The 19,101-nt window shown below is 42.6% G+C and overlaps 1 protein-coding gene across 1 annotated transcript in view; it reads right to left on the minus strand.

Moving 5' to 3' along the window:
- Nucleotides 1–5,064: 5,064 nt before the first annotated feature.
- The window catches only part of DHRS7B (dehydrogenase/reductase 7B), a 40,369-nt gene continuing 26,332 nt past the window's right edge, over nt 5,065–19,101 (minus strand). The window contains exons 4-7 of the mRNA XM_075285166.1: nt 11,925–12,135; nt 10,741–10,833; nt 9,876–10,028; nt 5,065–5,835 (exon numbers count right to left, since the gene is read on the minus strand). Coding sequence (XP_075141267.1) covers nt 5,630–5,835; nt 9,876–10,028; nt 10,741–10,833; nt 11,925–12,135 — 663 coding nt within the window. The 3' untranslated portion in view covers nt 5,065–5,629. The remainder of the gene's footprint in view (nt 5,836–9,875; nt 10,029–10,740; nt 10,834–11,924; nt 12,136–19,101) is intronic.

The raw sequence follows: 19,101 nt of genomic DNA on the forward strand, positions 1-19,101 counted from the left end.
AGAGAGCAGGCAGGGAGAGGACCTGCTCTCTGCCTGAGCGTGAGGGGCGGCTGCTGGAGCAGCGCTGCTCCAGCGGCCTCCCCAATCCACCGCTCAGTGACGGTGACCCTAAGCCAGTCCAGGACAGCTTGTCCTGGACTGGCTTAGGTCAGCAAAAATGCCTCCCCGGCGCCCTGGCATAGCACCTCCTGAAGCAGTCGCTTCAGGTCGCCTCATGGGAGGTGCGGCGCTGCCTATCCCCTTCCTAGAGTGAATTCTATATAGTAGTAAAGCTTTAGTACCCACAACTGCAGTTATCAAAAATACGGTGAGCAAGCAGCGCAGTGCCCGGCATGTAAGCAATACTGGAACAGTACAACGTGCTCCACAATGGCCCACAAACAGTATTACATGCTCCATAGTGACCCCCAAACAGTATTACGTGCTCCATAGTAACCCCCAAGCAGTATTATGTGCACCACAGTGGCCCCCCAAAACTTATGTGCTTACCAGTGATCCCCCCCCACAGTATTATATGCTCACAGTGCCCACATGTTCTCTCCTCCTTACCTTCCATCAGACAGGTCCTAGCAGATTCATCTTCCTGTGTAACATCACACTTGTCTGTATGATCCTGTGTAGCTCCGCCCACACATAACATCATCACAGGTCCTTAAGCCCAAGAACATTTTCCTGCAGCACGGAGTCTCTCTCTCCCCTCAGTACCTTACACAGTCAGCACCCTGGGTAGAGCCCTTACCGAACCTTCACTGCCTTAGCCTATTAAAAAAAAAGGCAGTGGAGGTCCGGTAAGGCCCCATAACGAGGACTAATAGTGAAAGCTCAGGGCCCATCGGGGGATTCCCCGGTCCCCCGGTGGGCCAGTTCAACCCTGGATGCAGGTGTTAAATGCTAAAATCACAGAAATTCGCCAACCAGTTTTCTGCATGCAAATTAAATAGGAGCTTACATAACATAATTTTCTATCCCTCTATAAAAATTGTAAAAATGTATACGTTCTTCTCTAGTGATAGTTATAGCTAATATTTTAGCTCCTAATGGATATCGCTAGAGGTCTATTTTACTCTATAAAGATCAGGCAAGCACAGGGTCAAATATATAATTTGATGACTTTGTGTATGTGTTGTGTAAGTATTTGGTGCAACTCTTTTGGCACCTCAACCTGGACAATGATAAACGCCTGGGTCACCACCAATAAACTCCCTGGTTATATTCAGAGGAATATTACAGAAGAATACCCCTGCGATTAGGCTCAGAGGGGAAATATAATATTCCTCTATGCAACAATTGGAGCGCAAAAGTATGCTCTCTGATTGATAGGAGACGGGATAACATGGACAGAAGTCGTCTGTTCATTTTAAAGATGAATCTCATCTTTAAATTGATACAAAGATCATCATGATAGCCCTTACAGATTTGGAGTGATATGCTGTTAAAAATGCATTGGGATCTGAATGCCAAATAGTGTTTTCACCAGCGAATCGCTCCGGACTTGTAAGGGCTATCATGATGATTTTTGGAATCATTTTAAAGGGGCTTGATCAGCAAAATCATGCTGCTAGAGCCCCACATATGCGTGCATAGCCTTTAAAAAGGCTATTCAGGCACTGTAAAAGTTAAATTAAACTACCCCCCCCATTTTAAAATAATAACTTAAAAAAGAATGTGCTCTACTTACGGAACGTGCACCCTGGGCGGGCATTCAGGGTGCGCCGTCGTCTTCTTCCCCGCCTCTTCTTCCTCTGACGTCTTCGGGTGCCGTCCTCCTCCGGCGCTTGCTCGTGGACACTGATAAAAAAAAAATAGCCCGGGCGCATGCGCAGTAGCACGCGGCTTCTACTACGGCTACTGCGCATGCGCCCGGGCTATTTTTTTTTTATCAGCGTCCGCGAGCAAGCGCCGGAGGAGGACAGGACCCGAAGACATCGGAGGAAGAAGAGGCGGGGAAGAAGATGAAGACACACCCTGAATGCCCGCCCAGGGTGCACGTTCCGTAAGTAGAGAACATTCTTTTTTAAGTTATTATTTTAAAATGGGGGGGTAGTTTAATTTAACTTTTACAGTGCCTGAACAGCCTTTTTAAAGGCTATGCACGCATATGTGGGGCTCTAGCAGCATGATTTTGCTGATAGAGCCCCTTTAAAGATGAGATTATTTTCTTTAAAATGAATCCAGAATCACCTTTATGGTCCTAACTGATCCTGAGAAATCAGCATTAGTATTAGGGTCCATTCCCACGGAGTAACGCGCTGCTCATTTAGACACGTAAACACGTGTCAGAGCGAGGCGCTTCAAAACAGATCCCATTGATTTCAATGGGTGCCGGCTTCAGCGCGCTACACATTGAAATCAATGGGAGGCTTTATAACCCATTGATTTCAATGAGTAGCGCGCGTAAGCCAGCACCCATTGAAGTCAATGGGATCTGTTTTGAAGCACCTCGCCCTGACACGTGTTCACGTGTCTAAATGAGCGGCGCGTTACTCTGTGGGAACGGACCCTTAGATACGTCCTCTGGTACAAAAGTGCCACCCAGGGAGTTTTGTATAAATACATGGGTGGCAGGAAAAGGGTAAATGCATTTTGTAATATACTTTATTAAATGTTGTCTCCTTTCTGTAAAACCCTGCATCCCTATACACTCTTCCTTAATAGGACAATAAGCTGCATCTGTATTATTATAACTGGTTGAAAAAAAAAAATCTAGTGTGTTCCTGTGTGTTTTCAACCTGTGATATAGATAGCACTGCAACCTCCTCTTTCATATGACACCCTAAAGTTTTTATGTTTTATAACATCAAAGATAATGGTTTGAACCGATTTGATTTTTTCTACATTTTACACAGCCTCATGTGCCATACACTTATTCAGTGCGAGGCAGGGACAGCTCTCAATACAGAAGCAAGGGAAAGAATAAAGAGATGCAGGATTTCACAGAAAGGAGACAAAATCTGTTAATATATTGCAAAATATACTAAATGACACAAATACTACCAGAAAATCAAAAGTTGTCCAAAAGTTTAGTTACACTTTAAATAAAGCAGTGGTGACCTCCCAGCTTTTTCTTAGAACCCCATTTGCTTTACAGTCAATTGGGTCCCGTAGTTGAGAAGTGTCACTCAAAGGGTAACGCAGTCTGTTTGACAGATTTGCATATGTGTACTTTACTTTTAGGAATTTTATCTCAAAATCTAGTATCTTCTAAACTAAAGGAGAGTCTTTCTTTCTGATTTCTTTAGGATCATAAGTGTTTTTGGACTGCTCCAGTCATCCATAATTTTATCCATAACTTTTTGAAGGACCAGACCTAAAAATATTTCATTTTGAATATAAAGGGGTTTTCCCTCATCTTCAATATTCGAGTTTCTGCATTCTACTTCCGGAAAAAAATCTTCAGCAGAGAAGCTGAATTTTTCCCATCCTGTTTTGGATGTAGAAATAACTTTTTCCTTTTTTCAGAGTGTCAAGAACAAATTTCTCACGAATTGTTGACTCAGAAATAGAAGACACTACTTGTTAAGGCTTTTCTGCTGGAGGCCTGGTCTTGGTAAATTAAAGGGGTTTTCCAGGGGTATCATATTGATAAACTATCCTTGGCATAGGCCATCACTATTAAATTGGTAATGTCTGACACCTGGGACCAGCAATGATCAGCTGTTTAATGGGGAATGGACAACAAAATTCATTGGTGATTCAGCAAAGAAACTAAAAACACTGTCTCCAGCTGCAGTTGCAGCAAGCCTTGCTTACAGGATGTCCAAAATCCTTGCAATGCATCACTGATCTAAACTGTGATGCTTAGTTTTGTACACAGCATCTGACAAAGCAAAGCAACAAGGGGCACCAGATAGCTCTAATAGCAGGGAAAAACGTCTGAGACATACACTTGGATGAGCCTGAGGGACCAGAGACTACTAAACAGCGTGGTCCAGGATCAGGCAGTAAGAGACACTCTACATAATATATATCCCAAGGGAAGCAATAACTGGTTTGAAAACTTGATCACTGTTGCAAATAATATCTCCCTGAAAACCAGGAGGGAAGGATTCTCTGTATCTTCATCCTCATAGGAACTGGAAAAAATGGAGAAGTGAGGATGGGATATGACCTTTTAAATGGAGTCTGTCTCTGACCCCAGCTACTTTAAACCGCTCCCATTGATGCTGTTAGCAGAATAAAAACAAAAAAACAAAACATACCTTTCTTATGTTTCAGAGCCCCAGGGATGCAGAGATAAAACACTTATTTTTTTTTATTCAAAGGAGGATCTTGGAGAACGGGGAGTTTTCTTCTATTACTGAGCATTGCTGCATCATCACTAAACATGCCCATCCTGCATTTATCTCATCTTCCTGGGCAATGTGAGGATCAACTGAAACTGGGACGATCAAATCACACTGCCCAGGGGGAGGAGCTGAATGCAAGATGGGCGTGTTCATTGATGATGCAGCAGTGCTCAGTAATAGAAGAAAACTCCCCTGTGCTACAAGATCCTCCTTTGAATAAAGAATAAAATGCTTTTTCTACACATCCCTGGGGCTTTGAAACATAAGAAATGTATGGTTTTTATTCTACCAACAGCACTATGGGAATGGCTTAAAGTAGCTGGGGCCAGTGATAGACTCCCTTCATGTATCTATTAGACTTAATCTCTCTAGTACTGGTGCTGTTATGAAGCTAAAATATAGGAAAGTATTCTCTGAAGGAAGTAGACCATTGTATTATGGGATGAAATAGCGGAGTTATCAATGGGGCAGAAGGTAATTCTGATGTAACTAAGGAGCATGGATACATTTGTTAGCCAGTGGCTGTGTGTCAAACCTTTGAGCGTTGCCCTTTACAGGTGCCATCATATTGCTTGTAGAAGTGATAAAAACTGTGGTATACATAGGAAAACACCACTACAGAAAAAGCATTTTCAAACTTTTCTAATTTACTTTTAACTATCATATGAAAAAAAAGAACTTTCATAAATCTAAAGATCAATGGGGGTGTGAGCCGAAATTTGTTTTTGTTTTTTTTTATTTAAAAAAAAAAAAAAGCCAGAAAATGTAGAGAAATCTCATGCAAACAGAGCCTAAAACCTACACCAAATATAATTACAAAATTAAACAAAAGCTATTCCTAGCATGCCACAATTCACTATCCATGTGCAATGAAGTGTTTTTGTACTGTCCTCAGCTTCACAGGCGATCCAGCAGAGTGGCATCAGGAAAACAATTTATTAAGCCAGATCTTCAGATCTTTATTGGATATCAAGTTGCAAATACAGTCAGGACAAGGGGGTTCTGTCTTTTTCACATTTAGTTACAGTATAAAGCAGTTTTAGTGTCCTGTTAGAAAAACTCCTCTAAAGTATTACAATGAATCACTGAGCTTCATTTTTCTGCAGAGGTGAGTGAATTAGAAACAAAAATGTTTAAAAACTTTAACATATTCCTGTATGTTGATGCATTAGAGAACATGGTGAATACAATCCAAATAGAAATAGCCACCATCTTATCAAGGAGAAAACGTTCATTTAGGGTTGACAGAGTAACCAAGTAAATAACTTGTCAAGACTGGTTCAATGTATTATGCCTTCTAATGGCACATTTGGTCTTCTGAAGTATGCAGGAAAACTGCCTCACTACGCAGCCTTAAGCTTCCTCTCCTTTTTAGCTCTTGAGGCCATGAGATAAAAAAATATTTTTGGAGCAAGAGCCCTCAGGTATACAGCACACGTTGGCACCAGGCCAGCTACAAGAACATCTTTTCTTCGTTCTCCAACAGCTCTGAAGACGATTTGTGCTACTTCTTCTGGCGTTCTTCCTTCAGCCGTTGTCTTGTCCATTACTAAGGTAAAATAGGAATAAATAATTTATTAATATGTACATGTATAGATATTTACACAGGCGCACACTGTACATATATGCAGATTTATAAAAATGTGTTGCCCAAAACATCCAAATCACTAAACATCTTTCATTTCTAATACCCTAGACCAGTGATGGCGAACCTTTTAGAGACCAAGTGCCCAAGCTGCAACCCAAAACCCACTAAATTATCATATAGTGCCAACATGGCAATTTAACCTTAATACTGTGCGGATCCACAATTGCGGACAGTTACGGACCTGCAAAACATGTGTGAATGGGGCTTTACCAAGCTTTCAACGAGACAAACAACTTTGTACTGAAAGGTAATAGGTGCATTTGGTACTTTTGAACAATTAATGTTACTATTTACATTTCACGGGATATTTATTTATTTTTTTTACTGACCATGCAATGTTATTACAGCCTGTACTAATATCACATTTTTGCTATAAAACAGATACTATGTGATAATGTGATACAAATAGTGAAGGGGCCCTCACACAGTGCAATATGCCCCCAATAGTGGTCCCCAGGTTGTAGAAAGTGCTCCACAGTGAGCCCACTCAGTATTATATACTCTACAGCGTCCCCTAGACAGTATTATATGCTTAACAGTGGGCCTCCATGCTGTATTGCATGTTCCACAGTAGGCCCCCATGCTGTATTACAGGTTCCACAGTAGGCCTCTCCCAACACACAGTATTATATGCTACACAGTAGCCCCCCTCACACAGTATTATATGCTACACCGTAGGCGCCTCTCTAACACAGTATTATACTTACCTGAAGTCCCATGAAGGACAGCTGGGTGTCCTCCCTCTTCTGACTGCAGGCGTTGATGACATACGTCATCAGCGCCTGCACTGGGACAGAAGTCAGCTTTCAGCTGTATATACATTTGCACATAACGTTAGTGAGCGATCCGGGTGACGGCACGCATGCCAGCAGAGACGGCTCTGAGTGCCCCCTCTAGCACACATGCCATAGGTTCACTAACACAGCTTTAGTCATCTAACCAATTTGACTGTTTATGGATCCATTCCCCTAAATGAGTGATTTAGCATTTATTTATTCATTTTTACAGACCATGGACTAACTCAGTCATGTGAACAGGCCCTTGTAGTGCTCCTCAGAGAAAAAACAAAAAACACTTTGTTGTGATTGGTTGTTATGGCTACTTTTGAAAGCTGAATGGGGTTTAGCAATTTTTTGCATTTTTACGCCACTTTACTTTTGAAAAGTGACCGTGCTAAGCCTGTTGAGCTGATGAACACCAAATTCATGTTATGTAGCTTTTTAAAAATTCTAAGTTTTCCCTCCAATAAAAGGGTCATGTAAAAGTGTAGAAATATATAAAAATGTTAAAATTAAAGGGGTGTCAAATTTATTGAATATCATCTGACATTTGATAAATTTAGGGCAAGTAGCGGCAATACAGCCTCCAGCAGCATTGACTTTAAAAATTCCCCTCATGATAAATCTTCGCCATTGTTTTTAATCATTCTTACATTGGTCACTTTCCTTTTTCAATACATAAAAGTAGATGAGGAATGTAACCTGCAGCATTGCTTTCAATGCCAAGAATTTCAATTCAGAAAGCTACAAAATGTACAGTACTTTGATCATGTGCTGTATGCTTACTCCTGCCAAAACTAGAACTAGTCCAAGAAACACGGTCTCCGTAAGGGACACATTTCCTAGACTAACTGTGGCTTCTCTGAAGTGAATTACAGCATATAAGTGATTTGTAATGGTGGAAGTTTGGGAATGACTGTGGCTATACTGTCCCATACTAACACAATGCTGTGAGAACAAGACAGAGCCGCGGTTACTTTAGAACACAAATGGAGTGAATTTAATATACCTGGCACACCCTGTTTTTAACGTGAACGTGACACATTGTCCTCTTTTTTCCAACCACTGCAGAAAAAGAGCGAGGCAGGAGATCAGGGCAGGCCAGGGTCACCTTGACCTTGAAGATTTATCTTGCAGACCTTACTTCGGAAAACCGATGCAAGTCAACCCCTGGCTGGCACAGACTTCAATACTGCCATGCAGAACCTTTGGAGATGTGCTCAAATTATTAACAAGCCAGAAAATCTCAATCCAACAAGGGAATTAAAGGGGTTGTCCCATCACAAGGATCCTATCTATACTGCTTGTTAATGTGAATATAAGACTTTTCCTAAATACACTGCTTCAGCAAAACTGCTTTGTTTGTCCACTATCTTACTTTATTCATTTTTTTGGGACACATCCCTTGACTTATCTGGTCATAAGTCAAGTGATGTATCAGCCTGCTCTCAGGGGGGAAGGAGGAGGGGCTAAGTGCACGGGAGCGAGCCTGGAGGGGGGGGGTAGTTTGCCCTATTGGGGGGAAGGGGCCACCAATACAGACCCGGCATCCGCTGTAATAGAGAAGCGGATGCCGGTGACGGTTAGACGCCAGCACAGATGCCAGCAACATCGCTATGCTCCTGCCCTGCATGAATCCAGCAGCGGCAGGAGCCGAATAACAGCATCGCTTCTGCCGCTGCTGGCTTCATGCAGGGCAGAAGCATAGCGATGTTGCTGGTATCTGTGCCAGCGTCTGTGCATCTGTGCCGGTGTCTACACTCCCTGGCATCCGCCTCTCTATTACAGCGGATGCCGGGTCACATATTCACATATGCATAAGACAAGCAGCGAGATGCCACTGGCCCTGCGTGCACGCTCATACACCAGTCTAGCCTTCACAATGCGAATACAGACCGGCACCCGCTGTAATAGAGAGAGGCGAATGTCGGGTCTGTATGCATTGTGAAGGCTAGACTGGTTTATGAGCGTGCACGCAGGGCCAGCGGCATCTCACCGCTTGGCTTTGCATATGTGACCCCGCCCACCAATGACGCAACAAAGCCGGAAGACAGAAGATTTTGCAACAACGAAGACTGGTGAGTATGCGACGTGGGACAACCCCTTTAAGACTTGTGCAGGACCACCAGTTTTAATAAATTTCCCCTATTTTTTTTTTTTTATAAGACCAAAATAAAACTTTGAGGGGGAGGGGAGGATCATTAAAAAAATTTTCTTGTTGATTTCCTCTGTACCCGAGACTAACATATTAACCACAGTTACAGAAGAATTGTAGCCTCTTGAAATTACTGCAGAGATCTGATGTACCCAGTCATTGTATCATCCTCATCAGGATGGATGCAGGAAGCATCATGGCGGTTTCCATAAAGAGGACCTTTCACCACCTCCACCAGTTAGTGTTCTTATCATCTATTAATAGATATCACTCCACTGATTCCAGTGCAGTAGCAATTTTCTCTCTAACCTCTACCATTCCCAAGCAACAAGTGCAATCAGTTTTGTGCCAGATAAGCTATTTAAGCTCTGTAATGTCAGAAGGGCAGTGTCAGACAGGGAAAAGTGATTCAGAGCTCCAATCAGAGATGGTGTCAGAGTTAAAAATCACACCCCTTTTCTTCTCTTGCCTTACACTGTGCTCCAACGGTGGAGGCTAGAGAAAAAAATTCCAACTGTTCCAGAATCAGCGGAATAGAGCCTATCAAGTGATGTAAAGAGCTGGACTTAGCTGAACAAACAGCAGGCTCCCCTCTCCTCCAGCTGCAGAATAAACAGATATTCAAGAACATTCTTACACAGTTACAGTTCCTTTGGACTATTTAAAGATGATTTTTCATGTACTCTGCCACTGGGGTGAATACCAGCAAAGCTGACAGTGTGCTGAATTCAAATATATGGGTGTTTTAACATTCGGCTAAGATGTCCCTCCACTGTCAGAAGGATGGGCCTAACAGCTCAGCATCATTGCTAGGCAGTGAAGAACGCCCCTCTGACAATAGAAGGCTATAGAAGAGTACAGTAGGGAGGCATTCAGTCAGCTTTCTAGTTGTATACAATGCTGCCAATGTCAGAGGGCATGAAAGGTCCTCTTTAAGTTGCCTGGCAATGTGTAAGCAGTTAAAGATAACTTATCAAGAAAACTGATCTTCATAAAGAAGTGCCTACCTCCATATTTGGACCCATCTTCAGTCACAGCATTAAGTGATAAGTTGGTTTGAATATATCCAGGACTTATAACAGTGACAGCAATGTCATGGGGCACCATCTCTGCTCTCAGACAATCAAAAAATGCTTGTGTAGCATGTTTAGATGCTGAATCTGCAAAGGAAAAATGTATAATGAGAAAATGGGAATATCAATCCAGGTTCCACATAGGGTTACAATGACTTATTTGCCACATAAAAGGACATTTGCCATTTTTCATAATTTTCGAAGCTCAAATTCTTCATTAGCTCTATTCTCCTCCGCAGCACAACTCATTTACTACAAGTAAGTGGACAAGAAAACATATTGATACAAAAGTGTTCATACTAATACTAATATATACTAATGAGCAAACTGTCCTGAAGGCTTTCTTATAACAAACATTTTCTGTGGTTAAAGGGAACCTGTCGCCATATAAATGTAGTCTAACCTGCAGGCAGAATATTAGAAAGCAAGAGGAGCAGTAGGGCAGATTGATATATAGTTTTTCGGGAAAAGATTTAGCATAACTTATCATTTATTTCTCTGTTTTTGCAATGCTTAAAATGAGTAAGGTGGGCGGCTCCAATCAGTGATTGACAGCTATCTCTGTAGGCTGTTAGGAACGCCCACTGGACTCTTACTCATTTTAAGCATAGAGAAAAAAAAAGTCAAAACCTGAGAGAAATAAAATGAATAAAAGATAACTCATACTGAATCTTTTCCCACAAACTAAATATCAATCCGTGCAGCCCTCTGTAACATGTTGCCTTTAGATTAGACTGCAATTTTATGGAGACCGGTTCCCTTTTAACATACAGCATAGATATTTTTCCTCTGTACTTACATGCAGATCTGAAAGGGATGCTTATTTTTCCTTGAACACTACTGATAGCAACAATATGTCCTCTTTTATTCTTGATCATTGATGGTAAAAGAGCTTCATTATGTTATAAAAAAAAAAAGAAAGTTATAGTTTAAATCAGTTAAAAAAGTATCAAGAATATGTCAAATTACATAGACTTTACATTTCATACTTTAAAAGGAGTCTGTCAGCAGTAAATTGGTTATAAACCTAATACTACCGTGACATGGTACCTAAATATGATTCTACAGTTTCCAAATAAGTTTCTGTTATTGGAGTATTTGGAATCCCATTTTCTTGTAATTGCTGTTTTATTTATATGCAGATTAGGGAAGAAGTGCTGGGGAGGAGGTCTGAGCTTGCCTAGGCTTTGGTCTCTGTTCTAAGTTCCCTGGCAAAGTCCTTTTCCCCATAGTTTCTATATGAAAAAAAACAACAAAAAAACAAACAAACACAATTTACATGACAATGGGACCCAAAGCTGAATAATAGAGAAATATTTAGAGACTGTATGATTATCTGTACAAGATTCTAGGATTAAGTCTCTAAAATGTGGTTCTAAATTTTAAAGACATGAGGAGCCCCCCTCCACTTCTCTAGCACTTCTTTATGTGTGGCTACAGAAACCTTATGGACCTTGAACTTGATTCTCATATACAATAAGACCTTATGTCTTATTCTATCACTTCGCTACCACCATGTGACCTTTGGTCACGTTTAGCTTTATGGATACAATAAGGTATTGGAGTCTCAATAGACATATTACACTGAAAATGACTGTCAAAACATTAGGCCATCTTTGTTCTGTTTCTTTCCTCTCCCATTCCTATAGTTATACTATCTAGCATTGAAAAAAAGGCTTCACACAATGTGACGCTTCCATTTGAAAGGGAATATATAATTTAACAATTCTTTACATGGAAACATGTCCTGGTTTTGAAAACCAACATAAAGCAAAAACTAAGACTGCGTTTTTTGAGTCAAAACCAGGAACGACTGCAAAAGGAATGGGAAATGTATAGGAAGTACTTATACTTCTACCTTCTACTAAATCCACTCCTGGCTTTGACTTAAAAAAACTTGAAACAAAAAAAATCTGCGTTTCTGTCACGTGGAGCCTTAGCGTAATACTATCCGAAATGTATGATCCAAATTTCTTTACTCACCTTTAGTCAATGCAACTGGTCCAAAATAGTTTGTGTCCATGATCATTCTGTCCACACTAACCTTGGTGTTCAGAATAGTGCCACGATAACTGATTCCTGCATTGTTAATCAATATGTCCACCTTCCCTGCAAGGTGAAGAATCTCTTCGGCTGCACTTGCTACAGCCTCCACATCTGAGAGGTCAAATATTACCATATGTGGCCTATGAAACTAGAATGTAAAGCAAATATCATACACATCAATTATAACGACTGCACCTACCACATTGACTGGCACTGTAATGCATCCATATCAGTTTCCAGGTAAACTGATGTTTTTGCCTGATAGCAACACATTCTCCAACAGTTTAGGTTATAGTCTGTAATAACTAGAGATGAGCGAACACTGTTCGATCAAATAGATATCAGGCTGTCCGAGGTATTCGATTCCAATCGAATACCATGAGGTAAACGCACTAAAAATTCGTATCCCCTCCCACCTTTCCTGGCACTTTTTATGCACCAATAACTGCGCAGGGGAGGTGGGACAGGAACTACGACAACGGAGGCATCGAAAAAAATCGGAAAAAGTAATTGGCTAGCTAAATCAGGTGACCTCCAATTTATACGAATGGTGGATTTAACATTCGGTTAATTTGAGACTGTGAACTATGTGACTGTGAGACAGGGATAGATGTACAGGCAGGGTTAGCTAGGGATTACCTTTATTTAGGTGGGAATGTTACTCACCCAGCTCTTTGGGGCTCTATCTGGTCGGGATCCCTGTCAGCTTGCGATATGCGCAAGCTGACTTTTTCCCATAGGAATACAATACGAGTGTGGATTGGCCGAATGCCATACAGAGTACAGCATTCGGCCAATCAACGCTAGTTCTGCCAGAGGCTCGTCTGTGAGGAGGCAGAGTCTAAGATCGGACCAGAATGGAGACTGCTGTGGACCGATCTTAGACTACGCCTCCTTCAGCAGAACCAGCGATGAGCTGAACCCTTCTGCACACTCAGCTCTGCTGCATCAGAGATGCAGGGGGGGTGGACTGGAGGGGGGTGGAATGACAGGTCCCACTACCAAACCTACCTGCCATTCCTAAAAATCCAGCCCAGTAACCGGAACTTTGAAATAACACTCAGCAGACAAAATTATTTGCTGAGAAACATTCTTTCAGGAGTTTTCTCATCTCACCCACCTTAGTAGTCTGGGTGAGATGTACATCCCCTCCATTACCTGACCAGCCCTTGGCTTACAAAGGCAATAGAGATGAGCGAACAGTGAAATATTCGATATTCGTTTCGAATAGCCCCTCAATATTTGACTATTCGAACGAATATCGAATCTCATTATAACCTATGGGGAAAAAAATACTCATTTCAGGGGAAACCACTATTCGACTCAGGAGGGTCACCAAGTCCACTATGACACCTCAGCAAATTATGACAACACCTCTGGAATGCAACTGGGACAGCAGGGGAAGCATGCCTGGGGGCATCTAACACGCCCAAGTCACAGTTTTACCCCACTATCACAGCCCATCAACTACACACTTTCCAAACTCAAAAAAAATCTCTTTTAGGGTGCCTTCACACGGAGTTACACTCCGTGCATTTTGTCCATTTTACACATGTAAAAATACACGTGTAAAATGTAGTAAGCCATAATGGCTTACGTGTGTATTTTTTGCGCAAAAATACGCACGTAAGCCATTGAACTCAATAGCTTACTACATTTTACACATGTAAAATGGACAAAATGCACGGAGCGTAACTTCATGTGAAGGCACCCTGAAAGTGGAAAAATACCTGGAAACCTTCTTTCCTCCCCAATTGTATGGACAGAAACCCAAATTTTACGCTAATGAAACATTAACAAGCACCCCTTTAAATCACGTTGCTCATGACAACCACAGATGGAATAGGCAATGGGAAATCCAACAGTACCTACCCTTAACTCTTAGTGTGTGTGTGTGTGTGTGTGTGTGTGTGTGTGTAGTTCATCACAAGGCTGACAGACCCAACTTCAAATGCAGCAGCACAAGCAACCAGCAGTCAGACTAAGATTGTCTCTTTTTCAAGTAAATCACAAGATTCTTTGGAACCAGAACAGGGAAAACCCAGTGATTGCCATTGCAGCAGTGCCTAGGCCATCTTACAGAGCAGTTCATTCAGAGATTGAATTGGAGAAAAATAAGAACATTTACTGTGATCGAGTCTTCATGCACATTAGTGGGCATGGACAACCTAACGTACACGATCCTCATGCTGAGCTGGCCTCATTACTGAACAAGATCAACCAGGATAATCGGGGCTGGAAACCGCCATCACATCTTACCGAAAGGAATCACCCTCGGTTTGGAAAGAAGCCATCTAAATGTTGCACCTTTAATTGAGTTGAGCATTGCACCAGCAGAATGTTAGGCCCTTTGGGTGAGTTGCGCCTTTAACCCGCAGAGGTTTAGTTTTTGGCCCTTTGGGTGAGTTGAGCCATGCATCAGCAGTGTTTTTGGCCCTTGAGGTGAGTTGAGCCATGCACCAGCAGTGTTTTTGGCCCTTGGGGTGAGTTGAGCCATGCACCAGCAGTGTTTTTGGCCCTAGAGGTGAGTTGAGCCTCTAACCAGCAGTGTTTTTGGCCCTTGAGGTGAGTTGAGCCATGCACCAGCAGTGTTTTTGGCCCTTGGGGTGAGTTGAGCCTTGCACCAGCAGTGTTTTTGGCCCTAGAGGTGAGTTGAGCCTCTAACCAGCAGTGTTTTTGGCCCTTGGGGTGTGTTGAGCCTCTAACCAGCAGAGTTTGGGGAATTAGGGTGGATTGAACCTAGTAGGAGCAGAATTGTGCAACGCTGATGGTGGAGGAGGAGGAACTGGAGAGGTTGAGCACACACATGGAACTTCATTTTGGGGTGCCTGACACTTGTGGACATGTACATGATGGGTCAGGCCAGTGGCTGTTCATTTTGATGAAAGTCAGCACTGTCAGCTGACAACCAGCTGCGCTTATCTGTGATGATGCCACTGGCTGCGCTGAAGACCCTTTCTGATAGCACGCTGGCGGCAGGGCAGGAAAGGACCTCCAAGGCGTACAGTGCAAGTTCCAGCCACAAATCCAACTTGGAGACCCAATAAGGGTAGGGCACAGAGGGATCGGAGAGGACAGGGCTGTGGTCGGCCAGATACTCCCGCAACATGCGCCTATACTTGTCCCTCCTGGTGACACTAGGCCTCTCAGTGGCGGTAGTTTGGCGAAGGGGTGCCATTAACGTGTCCCAGACCTTGGAGAGTGTTCCCCTGGTGGGTGTGGACTGGATGGTAGTTGTTAGCCTCTTGGAGGAACTCTCCTCTCTGCCGCCAATGAGAGTTGATGGAAACATTTCCATCATATTCTGTACCAGTGGCTTGTGGCAATCATTAATGCGATTGGCCCTCCCCTCTACCGGAATAAAAGTCGAGATCTTTTTATACTGGGGGTCGAAGATTGGAAAAATCAAGTAGTGGTTGCTCTCCAGGATTTTCACAATGCGTTTGTCACTTGAAAAGCACCCCAACATGAATTCAGCCATGTGTGTCAGAGTGTTACTTGGCATGATTTCACTGCCCCCACCGGAATGGTTCCGGCAGCGACTCAGCTGCAGAGAGTCTCCTCATCAAGGAGGCTTAAGAAGTCAACTCCAGCAGCAGACCTTGGGCAGAGTTTGGCTGGAGAACAAACAGAGAGGTCATATTTTTGGAGCTGTGTCCTGAGTGATTCAACTGGCTGTTTGATTACTGCTATTCTAGGAGAGGTAACCTATTCTACGTTTAGTTAGAGCCTAGCCGAGCAGGTATTTATTTTTGTATGGTTTCCTTTTGTTGCTGCACTATACTTTTCAGTGAAAATAAACTCTACCTTTGTTTTGGACTAAAAGAAACTGGACTTGTGTGTCTATGCCAACCCACCTAGCAACCCCAGACCCTGACACCTTTTACAGTCCTTCATGATGTGGTAATAAACAAGATTATGGTCTAAAACTGCTAATATGAGTACAAAATAGAAATAAAGGACCATACTTCAGTTACTGCTACAAAATATTTTTGACCCATCGCTTCTTACTAACATGTCTGTTTTAGTAAACTTTATGAAATAACAATTCTGGAGAATATTCTGGTAGAAGTTAGAGGGACATTGACTGATCATGGCTGCCACTGTCAGACTATGTAGGGGCATGACCTTGTGACCAGGGAAAGGGATCAGTTGTCTATTTACTAAAACTCCTAGGAGGAATAACAGTGAAAGAACACAACTCAAGAGTTCTAAGAAAATATGCTCCAGAATTATTTCATGTAGAATATGATTTATTAAAACAGACATGTCAGAAATTGTGAATATTCTTCTAAAGTCCCTTTCATACATTTACTCTATAGCTGACATTCTGTCCAATGTCTGAGCTTTAGTAGCGACCACAGTGCATTTTTGTTTTTGTTCACCTTGCCATAAAAAGTGATCAAAAATGGACCTCAGATGTACCGCAATAAGGTTTATCTTTTGATCGTCCGCATCAGGGGGGGGGGGGGAAGGTGTACGTCTATATAATGTCCCCCAGCAGCCCCCTGAAACCTCTATTATGCCCCCCAGTTGCCCACCCAACTCTATTATGCTACATAGCCGCTGTGGGGCATAATAGTGGTTGCAGAGGGTCGTTGCTACTGTTTTTAAAGAACCCCCCCCACCCGATTTTATAACATACCAGTAAAACGATATGTAAATGAGCCCGTCTGTGTATCCTGGGCGTTCCTCCGAGCACCCCCCATGCGTCATACCTTTAAACCGGCCCCTCTTTAGCGTGCGCGCCTAAAATTCCTTCTCCTCTCCCCCTGTAACCGCCTCCAACGTCTCTCATCTCACTCCTGTACATTGAAATCTTGGGCATGCGCAGTGACACTCCCTTCCGAGTGCTACTGTACATGCCCGAGCGCCATTTTCTTGTGGACAGACGAAGAAAGCACACTGCTAAAAATTACATAACCTGCTAAAAAGGAAACATACAAAAAGTGGAAGATGGGAACTATACCTAAGGAAGAGTACACAGCAGTCTGCAGACTCTGCAAGACAAGCATCAAAGGAGCTAAGGCTGAACACGAATTGAAGCTTGCAAAAGAGGCAAAGAGTAAGGTAAAAGGATTTTGGTAAAAGAATCTTGACTTCAGTAAGGCATTTGATAAAGTATCACATAACCTTCTTATTGAAAAAATGATTAAGTATGGCTTTGACAAAAAATCAGTTAGGTGGATTCACAACTGGCTTAATGATCGGGCACAACGAGTAATACTAAATGGCTACACATCCAACTGGAAGAAAGTCAAAAGCGGGGTGCCGCAGGGCTCTGTTCTGGGCCCAGTACTTTTTAATATCTTTATAAATGATCTGGACGATAGAATTATTGGGGGAACTCATAAAATTTGCAGATGATACGAAGATAGGAGGAATAGCCAACACTAGAGAGGAGAGAGAGTGTATTCAAAAGGACTTAGACACACTGGAACAATGGGCTGAGGCCAACAAAATGGTATTTAACAGGGACAAATGCAAAGTTCTACATCTGGGTAACAGAAATGTAAAAAACATATATAGTATGGGAGGAATAGAACTTAGTGATAGCATAGGGGAAAAGGACTTGGGCATAATAGTAGATCACAAATTCAACATGAGCCAACAGTGCGGTGCTGCTGCAAAAAAGGCTAATAAAATTCTGGGATGTATTAAGACAAGCATTGAATCTAGATCAAGAGAGGTCATTATTCCGCTGTACTCTTCCCTGGTCAGACCACACCTGGAATACTGTGTACAGTTCTGGGCGCCTCAATTCAAGAAAGACATCGATATATTGGAGCAAGTCCAGAGAAGAGCAACCAAAATGGTGGAAGGTCTGCAAACCATGTCCTATGAGGAGCGGCTAAAAGAACTGGGATTGTTTAGTTTGCAGAAGAGAAGGCTGAGGGGAGATTTAATAGCAGTCTACAAATATCTGAAAGGTAGTCACAGTGCAGAGGGATCTACCCTATTCTCATTAGCACAAGGAAGTACAAGAAGCAATGGGATGAAACTAAAGGGAAAGAGATACAGATTAGACATTAGGAAAAACTTTCTGACAGTGAGGGTAGTGAGAGAGTGGAATAGGCTGCCACGGGAGGTGGTGGGCGCTCCATCAATGGAAATCTTCAAGCGGAATCTGGATAAACATATAGCTGGGATGATTTAGGAAAACCTGCACTCGCAGGGGGTTGGACCCGATGGCCCTTGAGGTCCCTTCCAACTCTACCAAAAAAAGAAAAAAGAAATGGTGATGAGAGACGCTGGAGGCGGTTACAGGGAGCGAGAAAGAGGAATTTTCGGAGCACAAGCAAGACAGGGCGGTTTGAAGGTATGATGCAAGGGGGTGCATATAGGTTTCTGTTTGGGGAGTGTCCAAGCAGACTTCCCGAACGGAAACAAGAACGCAGATGTGAACCGGGCCTAAGCATCACATTATAAAATACAATTTTAGTATGTATAATGGTAGACATGTATAGAAGCAAATACAAATAGACAGATAGATAGATAGATAGATAGATAGATAGATAGATAGATAGATAGATAGATAGTTGTATATACTTACACATATACCCATTTACTCACACACATACAGTCATATACAACACACACACATACAGGACACATACTACACACATACAGGACTCACACAGTATATAAGACACATAATGTAAAAACATATACACATATTTTACCCAAGAATATATACTTACCTTTGGCTGAATTGCTGGGTGCAGAGGACATGGAGTAAACTCCTGTGCAGCTCTGCCTGGCAATGGAATAAACTGTGACATCGCAAGAAACTTCTCCCCTCACACTCCGATGCTGAGGAGGAGGGGCGGCACAGCAAGCTGATGTGTGCAGGGAAACTTTTACAAACAGCGATCGGCAGCCCCCCCCTCTCCTCCCCTCCTCCTAACGCAGACCCTGGATAGATGCTGAATTTCAAAAGGAACTTTGATGACATCATCACTGACATCATCAAAGGTCCTTGAACTTTAATACTGTTTAGGCAAAAAAAAAAAGTCCAGTGGCTGCCGCCCCCTCCCAAACTGCCGCCCTGAGGCGGCTGCCTCACGTTGCCTCATTAGAGGTGCAGCCCTGGGCTGCGTCTATAAAGGGACCA

This window comes from Leptodactylus fuscus, chromosome 8 (genome assembly GCF_031893055.1).
Source record: "Leptodactylus fuscus isolate aLepFus1 chromosome 8, aLepFus1.hap2, whole genome shotgun sequence".
Classification (NCBI taxonomy): Eukaryota; Metazoa; Chordata; class Amphibia; order Anura; family Leptodactylidae; genus Leptodactylus; species Leptodactylus fuscus.